General features: G+C 45.2%; 1 protein-coding gene across 6 annotated transcripts in view; it reads right to left on the bottom strand.

The window, feature by feature from the left end:
- Positions 1-12,078, bottom strand: part of FLVCR2 (FLVCR heme transporter 2) — a 69,592-nt gene that overhangs the window by 36,740 nt on the left and 20,774 nt on the right. Inside the window, exon 2 of one of the 6 annotated variants that reach the window (XM_015144154.3) lies at positions 4,366-4,658. The exons of the other annotated variants lie outside the window; for them this stretch is intronic. Within the exon in view, the coding sequence (XP_014999640.1) occupies positions 4,366-4,419 (54 nt within the window). The 5' untranslated portion in view covers positions 4,420-4,658. The remainder of the gene's footprint in view (positions 1-4,365; positions 4,659-12,078) is intronic. 6 annotated transcript variants of the gene reach the window in all.

Below are 12,078 nucleotides of genomic sequence, written 5' to 3'. Positions count from 1 at the left end.
AAGTCTCTACTTCCCGGGTTCAAGGAATCCTCTCACCTCAGCCTCCCAAGTAGCTGCGGCCACAGACGTGTGCCACCACGCCTGGCTAATTTTTTTTTGTATTTTTAGTAGAGACGGGGATTCACCATGTTGCCCAGGCTGGTGTCAAACTCTTGGGCTCAAGCAATTCACCCGCCTGGGCCTCCCAAAGTGCTAGGATTACAGGCATGGGCCACCGCACCTGGCCTCTGATTTGGTTTTTGCAGATGAGAAAGCCCCTGTAATTTGCCCGAGGTCAAAACAGCTTCTCCTGGCAAAACTGAGATTCAAACCCTTGGCTATCTGATGCCAAAGCCCTCAACGGACAAGTGAATGCCACAGAAGAGTGACTGCCCTCAAACACCCAACACTCCCTCCAGTATCATATGCTCCATTCTGTAGTTCAAATGTCCCCAAATGTGTAGCTGTTGGAGGAAGCAAGGGTGAGAGGTGTCTCCAGCTACAGTTTGGTTTCTTTGCCACAGTTACACTTGATGAGTTTCTTGTTCTTACGTCATGCTTAGTTTTGTTTCTTTCTGTGTAGTGTGTTGTCTCCCAAACTAGACTGTTAGTACCTTGAGGACAGGGACATTGACTCACATTTGCTCATGTGACCCTTCCCCATACCACGTCTGACACAAGAACAGAGACGGCACTCAGGAAATATTTTCTGAATGAAGAAATGACTCTTAGAACTCTGCAGCTCAAACCTCACTCAAGTCGTTCCAGGCTGCTCTGCAGTAAACAAGTTGGGTACAGTAGCAGTTTGCTGCATTGTAGGAGTTTAACCACCCAAAGCAAGTAGATGCTAGATGAAACGACCCAAGGAAGCCCCTACATAGTGAAGACCTCCCGTTTGGGGTGCCCCAAGATTAGGCATGGAGGGGATTGGAATGCAAACCAATCAACTTCTCACCCTCAGACTTACACTCAGTATTTATTGAGCACCTGCTGCATACTAAGCACCCTACTCAGAAGGGAGGAGAAAGATGCAAGACAAGGAGCTCACTCTCACCCGATTTATAATGTAATATACCTTGATCTTGACCTACTGCTTTGGTGTTGGGTTTCCTCCTCATCTTGGTTGAGGGTGCAAGTTAGCTGAAGAGCAGAGATACCCTAGGCTGTAAACAGAGAAGTTGCTAAGTTTAGGGGAAGAAATGAGTTTTACAAGGAAAGTTTTCTGATTAAAGAAAAAAAAAAGGAACACTGACAAAGGCCTTATTTTATTTTTTTAGCTAAGCCCAGTATTTATGCTTGCTTTCCATCATCATCAACTCAGAAGCTTCCTGGCACACACACTCCCCCTTTTAAGGGCTGGGTGTTCCCCTTGGAGTTGTCCTCATGGTGAACTCCACAAAGGGCCAGCCTAGGTCTCCTTTGGGTGGAGAAGTGAAGAATCCACTGCCTTTTCTTTCAGTGGCAGAACAAATCACTGTTGCTACAATACACTAACGTCCCTCTAGCTGACTGTGCTGACAGCCAGTGGTCACAGAACTTCCCCATGACTCAGCTAGGAAGGAGGAAAAATGAGTGGGTGTCTTTCAAACCACCCGGCCAGCTGAGATCACATCAGATCACATCATGCAAATCTTACTCCAAAGTTTTCACATTTGAAGTAGGCGATGTGCAAAGCGCCATTCAAATGCTTTGGCACTGACTGCCCACCAACTCTGTCCCAGACACCAGCAATCAACAGCCAACAGAAGGATTCTACGGTCTTGTGCATTCCTTCAACACTAACCCTCCTCCTATCCCCCCAACTCAAACGTGCCACTCCCTGACCTTTCAGAGATAAAACAGCCCAAAGGAGAATAATTGTCTCCTTTGTCTGCAAGGCAACGTGTTGTCATTCCTAAAAGGGGTGCTCACGTGATGATCAATGTTTCTAATCCTCCCATGTTTCCTTCTAAATCTGAATGGACTTTCTGGTAATAGCTCTCCTATTCTGATTTTTTTCAGGGGTGAAACCCTGCCAATTACTTGCTGGCAGGCCCTGGAAGAGTTGCTGCTTCATGGACTGCCATGGGCAAAACCCAGTTCCTCTGGAGCTTGCACTTAAAGAAATAGATAGGATGGGACCCATGTAGCTTTTTCCGAAGAAGCCAACTTCATAAGTTAACTAATCCTGCCTCAGGATCCCAGACAGACAGCTGGAAAGAAAAAGAAATCTAAAGCTTACACCAAGAAAACTATTAGTCACTCACATCTATAACATCTGAGAGAGAGAAAGAGAGAGATTGCAGCACCATTAGATGTGGCCCTGTTATTTAGGGAGTTACTCAGGGACCTGCTTACCTAAAAACATCTCCTAATATCCTGCTCTAAAGTCACCTGCCCTCCTACTTGGGCTGACATTTGCACCATTAGCCACTCTGCTGTGACTGGCTTATAGTCTAATCTCTCTTCCCTTCAACCTGAACTCTACAAGAACAGAGGGCTATTGCCAGCAGGGACCTTCCCTTTCTCATTCATTGCTGCATCCCCAGTTGTGAAAATGTTCGTTGTTTGGCACAGAGTAGATGCTCAATAATATTTGTTCAATAAATAAAATAAAGGCTATGGTGCATTGTCTTCAAAAAACAAAAAACAAAAAACAAAAAATGACAGGCCAAGGGGAGGACAGCCTTCTTTACTGGCTTTCATTTGTCACATTGCTTGCTGTCAACTGGAAAGACATAGGGAAGCTGGCTGGAGGGGGTGCAATTCAGGACGAGCAGAATTCAAAGAACTTGTTGTAGAACAGAGACAAAGATGGGATGACCAGGTGATTGTGTGGGTTATTTGCAAGGGACAGAGATCTGGTCCAGGATGGGGGCACACCAATAAAGGACATGGCTTTTGGTGAGGTAGCATGAGAATGCAGGGGTAGCCATACCTAGAGGGAAGACAATGAGGAACCTTCCTCTGTAAGGAGAGAGACAGGAATTCTGGAGAGAAAAACATGTCGAAGGGAAACCGCAACATCTTCCTAAGGGTTCTAACATCTTTACCAGGGCTCTCCAAGCCCTACGGATCCCCATTTGTTACCATTGATCACTGCCACTTGCTAACTGTGAGGGGCTGTGAGAAAACTTGGTAGGGCCAGGACCACCGTGCCCTTAGGATAAAGCTTCTCACTCGCAGGCCTATCTCCTGAGGGTGGGGACGAATCAGTTCTGTGCTATGCCACCATAGCCATTTTCCTACACTGAAGAGAAGAACCATCCTAGGCACCTATAGACTCAAACGTTGCATCTTGCCACTCTTTGGCAAAAGGCCCTTCTCTAGCAAGCTGTCAGTTTCCTGGAATCAAAAAGAACCAGAATGCTCCACAGGATTCCTGGAGCTGCCAAACAGCTCAGCTCAAGAGGATCAAATCAGCAAGTGCAGCTTCCTTTCTTTGCCGATGAGAGGAATGCTTTGGAACTGAGAAGCTCTGAGAGAGGTTCCTACAGTAAGGATGATGGAGCTTATCCTGAACCATGAGCTGGTATAAAGGCAGGAGTGCTGAGCCCTCTACATGGAGGGCATGGCCCCTAATCCAGGCAGGACACGATGTGTGTCTAGAGAAGCTCTTTTTATTCTAGTGTCAAAGGGCAAGTCCAGAGTATTTTTTAATTTTTTAGATGAGGTCTCACACTGCTGCCCAGGCTAGAGTGCAGTGCTGCAATTACCGCTCACTGTAACGTCAAACTCCTGGGCGCAAGTGATTCCTTCTAGCTCCCAAGTAGCTAGAACTACAGGCATGTGCCACCACACCCAACCAACTTTTTAACTGCTTTTGTAGAGATGGAGTCTCACTATGTTGCAAAGGGCTGGCCTTAAACTCCCGGCATCAGGTGATTTTCCCACCTCAACCTCCCTAAATGCCAGGATTGCAGGTGGGAACCACCACATCCAGCCTTTTTTTTTTTTTTTAAGTTCAAGAAAGGGCACTAAAAGTCAACACTGGCAAAATATTTCACCATTTGCAAGGCACCTACACATCCAACATTTGAGGCTATTACCAGAGCCTCAAAACCACCCAGTGAGATCAAGAGCAGGATGCCCAAAGTCCAGACGAGGAAACAGAGTCCTGTCAGGGCCAAACTGTCTTCTCCACTTCATAACTGAGTGGAAGCAACTTGAAGTCACAGAGCTAATCATCAACATTGAGACTTCTGAGGTTCCATTCCCAGCCCTGCTCTCTTCCCATGGAATCTTACTGAGTCTCAAAAAAGCACCAAGCAGCATCATATCCCCAGAAGACATGGTCTGAGACTCAAGGTGATCCAGAAACACTTCTGGTTTGGAGCCAGCCAATTCATGAATCACTGTTTGCTTAAATAAACTCTTTAAAAAACAATTAATTGCACCTCAGTTTACCTTTTTTAACACTAGAATGTCGTAGAACATGAGTTTGGTAGAGAGGGAAAACATAGATGCGGATTCAGTAAATGTTTACAGAGGGGTTACTTGGTTCCAGGAGCTGTTTCACATAGACGTTGCCTCATTAGCTTTCATGGCAACCCTGCGAGGCAGGCATTCTTGCTGTAGAAAACAAAGCCGATACCCAAAGAGGAGAGGTGTCCTGCTGGAGGCCCCAAATATGGCTGCTGGGTCCAGCTTCCATGGCTTCTATACCAGGAGTGTTCAAACTTCAGTGGGCATCAGAATCCCTGGAAGGAGAATCAAAAATACATATTCCTGGGTCCCAACCCAGAGGAGCTAATTCCTTGGGTCTGCTCTGGTGCCCAGGAATTTGCTTTTTATTATCATTTTTTTAATTTTATTTTTTCTCGAGACAGGGTCTCACTCTGTCCCTCAGGCTGAAGTGAGGCGGCATGATCTTGGCTCACTGCAACCTCCACCTCCTGGGCTCAGGTGATCTTGCCACCTCAGTCTCCCGGGTAGCTAGTACTACAGGCATGCACCACCATGCCTGGCTAATTTTTTGTATTTTTTATAAAGATGGGGTTTTTCCATGTTGCCCAGGCTGGTTTCCAACTCCTGGACTCAAGCAATCCTCCTGCCTTGGCCTCCCAAAGGGCTGGGATTATAGGCATGAGTCCCTGAATTTGCATTTTGGATGAACACCCAGGTGGTTCTGGTGCTAGAGACTCCATGGATCACACTTTAGAAGCAATTGATCTCCACCATGCTGAGGAAGAAAATCAAGAGAATTCTCAGCTGCTGGCTTCCCCTACGTGTCCTAGGCACAAATGGTGGGAGAGAGGTGTGTTCCTGTCTAGCTTCTCAGCAGAGAAGGAATGAATCCCTGGGTGTGCTCAAATGGGTGTCTCCACAAACCTATCCAGCACCCAACAGGAAGCCCGGGATAAAAGTCTAAGGAGGCCTGGATTGCTCAAAAGGCAGCTACTACCCCAAACAAACAGCCCTGAGAATGAACCATGCTTTAACATGGATGCCTCATCAGGGTGGTGGATCACGTCTGTAATCCCAGCACTTTGGGAGACAGAGGAGGGCAGATCACTTGAGCCTAGAAGTTCAAGACCAGCCTGGGCAACGTGGCAAAACTCCATCTCTACAAAAAAATACAAAAATTGGCCCGGCGTGGTGGCATGAGCCTGTAGTCCCAGCCACTGGAAAGGCTGAGGTGAGGTGGGAGGATCACCTGAGCCTGGGGAGGCTGAGGCTACAGTGAGCCGTGATCATGCCACTGCACTCCAGCCCAGGCGACAGAGTGAGACACTGTTTCAAAAAACAAAACAAAAAAACCCATGGATGCCTCATGCCTGCTCACCAACTGTGTTTTCCAGTAGATGGACACAGCAAATAGACTTGCATACAGCTACCTCTAGAGCCACCAAAGGAGACCCAGCCATGTCAACCCAGTCATTGTGTTCAGAAATCAGGAATTTCCAGAGGAGAGAAGACGAATAAAAGGAGAAAAACAGCCCTCAAGCTTGCTCCAGCTTCTGTGTCCCTCTCTTTGGGAGCCGGCAAGGCTATGCAATCAAAAGCAGCCTCCTGAAACTGAAAAGGACTTGTGTTCAACTCCTCTCTGGAGAAGCAATCAGAGGGGATCCAAAGCAAACACTGCTCCCTCCTGAGGCTCCGGACACAAGGCTGAACCCAAAGAAGTTGGGAAGGAAGTAAGATCTATCCTCACCTCCTATCTCACGCTTCTACAAACACAGATGGTGCTGCTGTTATCTGCCCTCATGCTGGGTCAAGGCTGCGTCTTGAATTGTGTTGGGATGAGAGGCTGAGCTCAAGTTTTTGCACAGCATGAAAAAGGAAAGATGCCTGTAATCAAGTCAGAAAGTAGAATTGTCTGGCTGGGCCACCAGAGCTTACAGAGTGCCCTCCCATCTATGAATGATTCACTAAAGAAAAAGGCCCTTAGCTCTGTAGAATCCAGGGAGGGGAGATATTCCAGTGGGTTAACTTGGGAATGGTGCTAGGTAGAAGTCAGGAGGTCAAGAAAGAAAGAAGAGGAAACACCAGATATCACCTTAACCCTATGGTTGTTGTTATTGTTGTTTTAATCATCCTTGATAGCACTCCAACCTACATCCTGCAATCCACACAGGGCTGTTTGATGTTGAGCCTTGGGGGGAGTTCAAGTCAAGGGAAGGACATCCTGTTAACAGCATTGTTGGAAAAAGATCAAGAACCAGGAGATGGAAAATAGCTGTGAACACCTGATAAGCCTGGGCATCCCCCGCCCGCCTCATCCCCGCCCGCTTCCTTCAGTCTTAGGTTTGTGAGACTAAAGTCTCGTGCACAGGCATAGGGGTTGACCCAGTGAGTATCTCCGTCACCCCAGAGTCTCCAAAGTCTTCATCACCGCACTCAGGGAATATTACACCAATTTCCTGCACCCATATTGCTTTTAGTTTAAGTAGCTCTCAAAAGGGACAAGTCCCCATCAGGATACTACTGGGATACTTCCTGGAATGGCCCAGCCTCCCCTGTGTACCAACTCCTGGTCACTTCACTCATTAAGAATCAGCTCAACCTTCACCTTAAGGAAGCTGCCCTGCTTGTCCACAGTGCACCCACACTGGGGCAATGTCCGGTAATATTAGGAGAGGCTTCAGTATTGGCCTCTCTTTCTAGATCCAGAGCCAACAGAAGACAGAGGTGATTACCTTTACTGATGATGGTACTGAGAACATCTGTTCTTTATTTAGTATTTTTAAGTAGAGACAGGGATCTTACTATGTTGCCCAGGCTGGTCTTGAACTCCTAGACTTAAGCAATCCTCCCTCTTGGCCTCCCACAGTGCTGAGATTACAGGCATGTGCCATCACAGCTGATCTCACTTAGCACTTCTTATCTGAGAAACTATTACCTAAATGCTATCCACATATTGTCTCATTTAATCCTTTCCTGTAGCTTCTGCAGTAGCAAGTATGAATGCTATTTTACCAAAGAAGCCCAAACCTATGAAAGTTATGAGACTTGTCAAAGGGTACACAGCAGATCTAGCCACAGTATTCTTAATACCCTCGGCCTGGCACAGTCCAAGGCACACAGTACGGATTCAGTAGCTTTTTCCACATAAGGAATAAGAACAAGTCACATCAAGAAGACAACCCAGGCATGAGAATCTTCTCCAACCACCTGAACTCTCAGTTAACTGATTGGTCATCTTAATTTCTTTCAGGAAGTGAAAACCTGTTCATTTGCCCATCCATCTGCAAGCAGCTGTTATGCCCAGGGCCTTGCTCTGAGACACAGGACAGATGTGTCATGAAACAGGAAATTTTCCTTGACCCCTTTGTGGGCTTCATGACAGGGGTGCCTCACTTAGCCCTCAGCTCTCAACCCCTAGAGGGAGCGGGAGCACCCAGGCAAGCGGGTACAGGAGCTGGAGTGGTCGCTTTTGGGCACCAGCAGGAGAAAAACTCCATGCGGGTCCTGCGGCAGCATCTAGGGGGAGTACCTGTGACCCCCGAAGCTCCAGAGCGTGTTTGTTACACTGCGCTCCTTTAGCTTAAGTGTTTAACAGCTCAGTGGACCCTCTGCCTTTTCATGAGGGCAGAGAGCCAGTGTGACAGCTTTGTGTATCCTGAGCTCTTGCCTGGCATCCAGGAAAAAATCAGATGGCACACATGAATTGAAGGATAGTAAATGCAGAGGATTTTATCGCCGATAGAAGTGGCTCTCAGTGGGAAGGGGAGCTGGAAAGCAGATGGAGTGGGAAGGTGTTCTTCCCCTGAGGTCTGGCTGTCCCCGGCTGGACTCTTCTCTGAAGTCCTGCTGTCCAGCCATCCCTCTAAAGTAAAGCTGCTTCTCTCTGATGTCTGACTACTTCTTCTCTCCTTCTCTGCTCTCTGTCAGTGGAGCCTGAGGGTTTTAAGGGTACAGGATGGGGGTTGGCCAGGGGTGGTTTTGGAAGAGGCAACATTCCAGCAGGAAAACCGGGATGTAAAGTCTCACTTTGGGCTGCGATTTCAGGCTTGAGGGTGGGGCCCTCGCCAGGGACCCCACCCTTTTCTGCCTGGAATTTCTCTGCCTCCTGTCCCTATCATCGGCCCATGCCTGGCCCTCTGGGAAGTTTCCCACTTAGTAGGAAGAAGATGTGGAAATGGAGGGGAGGTGGACAAGAGGAAGGATAAGGAAGAAGGAGAAATAGACAAACCACCAGAAAACAAAGGCCAGTGGTGGAACAGAGCCAGCAAGTACACAGGCTTGGGAATGCATTCTTCAGAGCATAAAGGCTGGTGTGGATAATGGCAGCAGGGGAGCAGGGATTCCAGCTAGAAGGGAACACCTCAAAAGCAAAGTATCTTTTGTTCACATGGTGGTGGTTAAATATACACAATTGTTGATTTTTAAGCAATTTTTAACTGTATAGTTCAGCAGCGCTAAGTACGTTCATATTATTGTGCAACCATCACCTCCATCCATTTCCAGAATTTTTTTCATCTTCCCAGTCTGAAACTCTGTACCCATTAAACAGTAACTCCCCATTCTCTCCTTCCCTCAGCTTCTGACAATCACCATTCTACCTTCTGTTTCTATTAATTTGACTACTCCAGGTAACTGTGGTGTAATAAAAATATTATTTGGTCTTTGTCCTCTGTTCTTGGTACAGAGCTACAAAAATTCTTGGAATTTCCTGAGTGATAGGAATATCTCATCATTTCCTAAGGGGCCCCTTTCCAAGACACCAATGTTTATGCTAATGAGGTGACGTAGGGAGCGCTCCTAGATAGCCTCAGGAGGGGGCTGATCACCAGAAAGACCAGAGATTAGAACTTGGAAATGTACAGCTCCATCCCTTTACCCACTCCAGGGAGTTTATGCTAATGAGGCAACATAGGTAGCGCTCCTAGGTAGCCTCAGGAGGGGGCTGGTCACCAGAAAGATCATGGATTAGAACTTGGAAATGTACAATCCCATCCCCCTGCCCACTCCAGGGAGGGGAGGGGAGGGGAGGGGGCTAGAGACTGTGCTGGATAAAATCTCTGGAACAGTAGAGTTTCAGAGAGCTTCTGGTTGGTGAGCACATCCAGGTGCTGAGAGGGTGGAAGCATAGGGCTTGGAAGCTCCACAACCCCCATCCCCATTTCCTGCCCTATGCGTCTCTTCCATTTGGCTGTTCATGAGTTGTATCCTTTATGATAAACGAGGAAATGTGAGTAAAGTGTATAATAAACTAGGAAATGTGAGTAAAGTGTTTTCCTGAGTTCTGTGAGCTGTTATAGCAAATTAAACCTGAAGAGGAATCATGGGAACCCCCAATTCACAGCTGGTTGGCCACAAGTTTTTATACATTTCAGTGCATATAACAACATATATGTATATATTTCGTTGTACCTAGATATACATACAAACACACATACACCACATTTTATTTATTCATCTGGAAGCACAGACACTTGGGTTGGTTCCATGTTTTACCTATTGTGAATAATGCTGCTATAAACATGAGTATACAAATATCTGTTCAAGTTCCTGCTTTCAATTTTTTTACCTAGAAGTGGAATTGCTGGATCACACGGTAACTTTATTTTTAATTTTTTTGAGGTGCTTCCATGTTGTTTTCATAGCAGCTGCACCATTTTACATTCCCACCAGCAGTGCAAAAGAGTTCCAATGTCTTCACATCCTTACCAACACTTTTGTTTTTAAATAAAAGCCATCCTAAATAGGTGTGAAATGGTATCTGACAGTGGTTTTGATTTGTATTTCCCTAATGTCGAGCATCTTTTTAGGTGCTATGACCATTTGTACATTTGTTAGCTCATTTTTAAATTGGATTGTTTGTTTTTTTTGCGATTGAGTTGTAAGAGTTCTTTATACATTCTAGAAATTAATTCCTTATCAGATATATGATTTGCAAATATTTTCTCCCAAATATGGGTGACTTTTTTAGTCTGTTAATAGCATCTTTTGATGCATCAACATTTGACATTGATGTAGTTTAATGTTTTCTTTTCTTTTAGTACCTCTGCTTTTGGTATCAGATCCAAGTAATCTTTGCCAGAACTAACATTGTAAAGCATTTCCCCTGTTTCCATCTAAGAGTCTTATGGTTTTAGCTTTTATGTTTAAGTCTTTGATCCACTTTTGAGTTAATTTTTGTATATAGTATAATGATGTTACTGGAAAGGGGTTCCAATACAGATCTCAATAGAGGTTTCTTGGATCTTACACAAGGAAGAATTTGGGGGAAGTCCATAAAGTGAAAGCAAGTTTATTAAGAAAGTAAAGGAATAAAGAATGGCTACTCCATAGGCAGAGCAGTGGCATGGACTGCTCAGCTGCTTATATTTATTCTTACTTCTTGATTATATGCTAAACAAGATGTGGATTATTCATGAATTTTCTGGGAAAGGGGTGGGCAAGTCCAGGAACTAAGGGTTTCTTTCCTTTTTAGGCCACATAGGGTAACTTCCTGATTTGCTACGGCATTTGTAAACTGTCATGGTGCTGGTGGGAGTGTCTTTTAACAGGCTAATGCATTATAATTAGCGTATAATGAGCAGTGAGGATGACCAGAGGTCAGTTTCATCACCGTTTTCGCTTTCGTGGTTTTGGCTGGCCTCCTTACTGCATCCTTTTATCAGCAAGGTCTTTGTGACCCGTACCTTGTGCCAACCTCCTATCTCACCCTGTAACTTAGAATGCCTAACCTCCTGGGAATGCAGCCCAGCAGGTGTCAGCCTCATTTTACCCAGTCCCTATTCAAGATAGAGTCGCTCTTGTTCCAACGTCTCTGACAACGCAAGGGTCTAATTTCATATGGTTATCCAGTTTTCCCAGCACCCCTTATTGAAAAGGCTGTCTTCTCCTCATTGAATGGTCTTGACACCCTTGTTGAAAATCATTTGACCATATACCCAAGGGTTGATATCTGGACTCTCTATTTCATTGGTCTATATACCTGTCTTTATGCCAAATACAACATTGTCTTCATTACTGTAGCTTTGTAGTAAGTTCTGAAATCAGAAAGTGTGAGATCTCCGATGCTGTTCTTCTTTTTTGAGTTTGTTGTGGCTATTCAGGGTTCCCTGAAATTCCATATGAATTTTAGGGTAAGGATTTTTCTATTTCTATGAAAACCATTACTGGGATTTTGACAGGGATTACATTAAATCTATATATCGCTTTAGGTAGCTTTGACATCTTAACATGAAGTCTTCCAATCCATAAACACAGGCAGTCTTTCCATTTATTTATATCTTATTTAATTTCTTTCAGCAACATTTTGTAGTTTCCAATACACTTGACTTTTATATCCTTGGTTTATTCCTAAGTATTTTATTTTTTAATGCTATTGTAAATTGAATTGTTTCTTAATTTTTTGGGAGGGGTGTTGTACATTGTCAGTGTATAAAAATGAAGTTGAGTTAAAGCAGGTTAAAATGTTGCAAATTCCATGTATTCATTTTGCAGAGGAGAACTGGGGACTGGATGCACAGCATGGGGGAGGAAATGGGGCAAAGGTGAGTTTAAAAGTCATGAAATTTCCTATGGCTTTGAATGTGTCTTTTTCTTGGTTGGGTGGGCTTGGTTGCTGTAGATCTTTGACTTCCATAGCTTCTCAAAAGAAGTTATTTTAGCCACTTCCTAGTTAACATTTCTGTGGGAAAATGAGGGCCTGGAGCTTTCTAGTCC

Source organism: Macaca mulatta, chromosome 7, assembly GCF_049350105.2.
Source record: "Macaca mulatta isolate MMU2019108-1 chromosome 7, T2T-MMU8v2.0, whole genome shotgun sequence".
NCBI classification, from domain to species: Eukaryota; Metazoa; Chordata; class Mammalia; order Primates; family Cercopithecidae; genus Macaca; species Macaca mulatta.
This window is presented reverse-complemented; position numbering and strand designations above follow the sequence as displayed.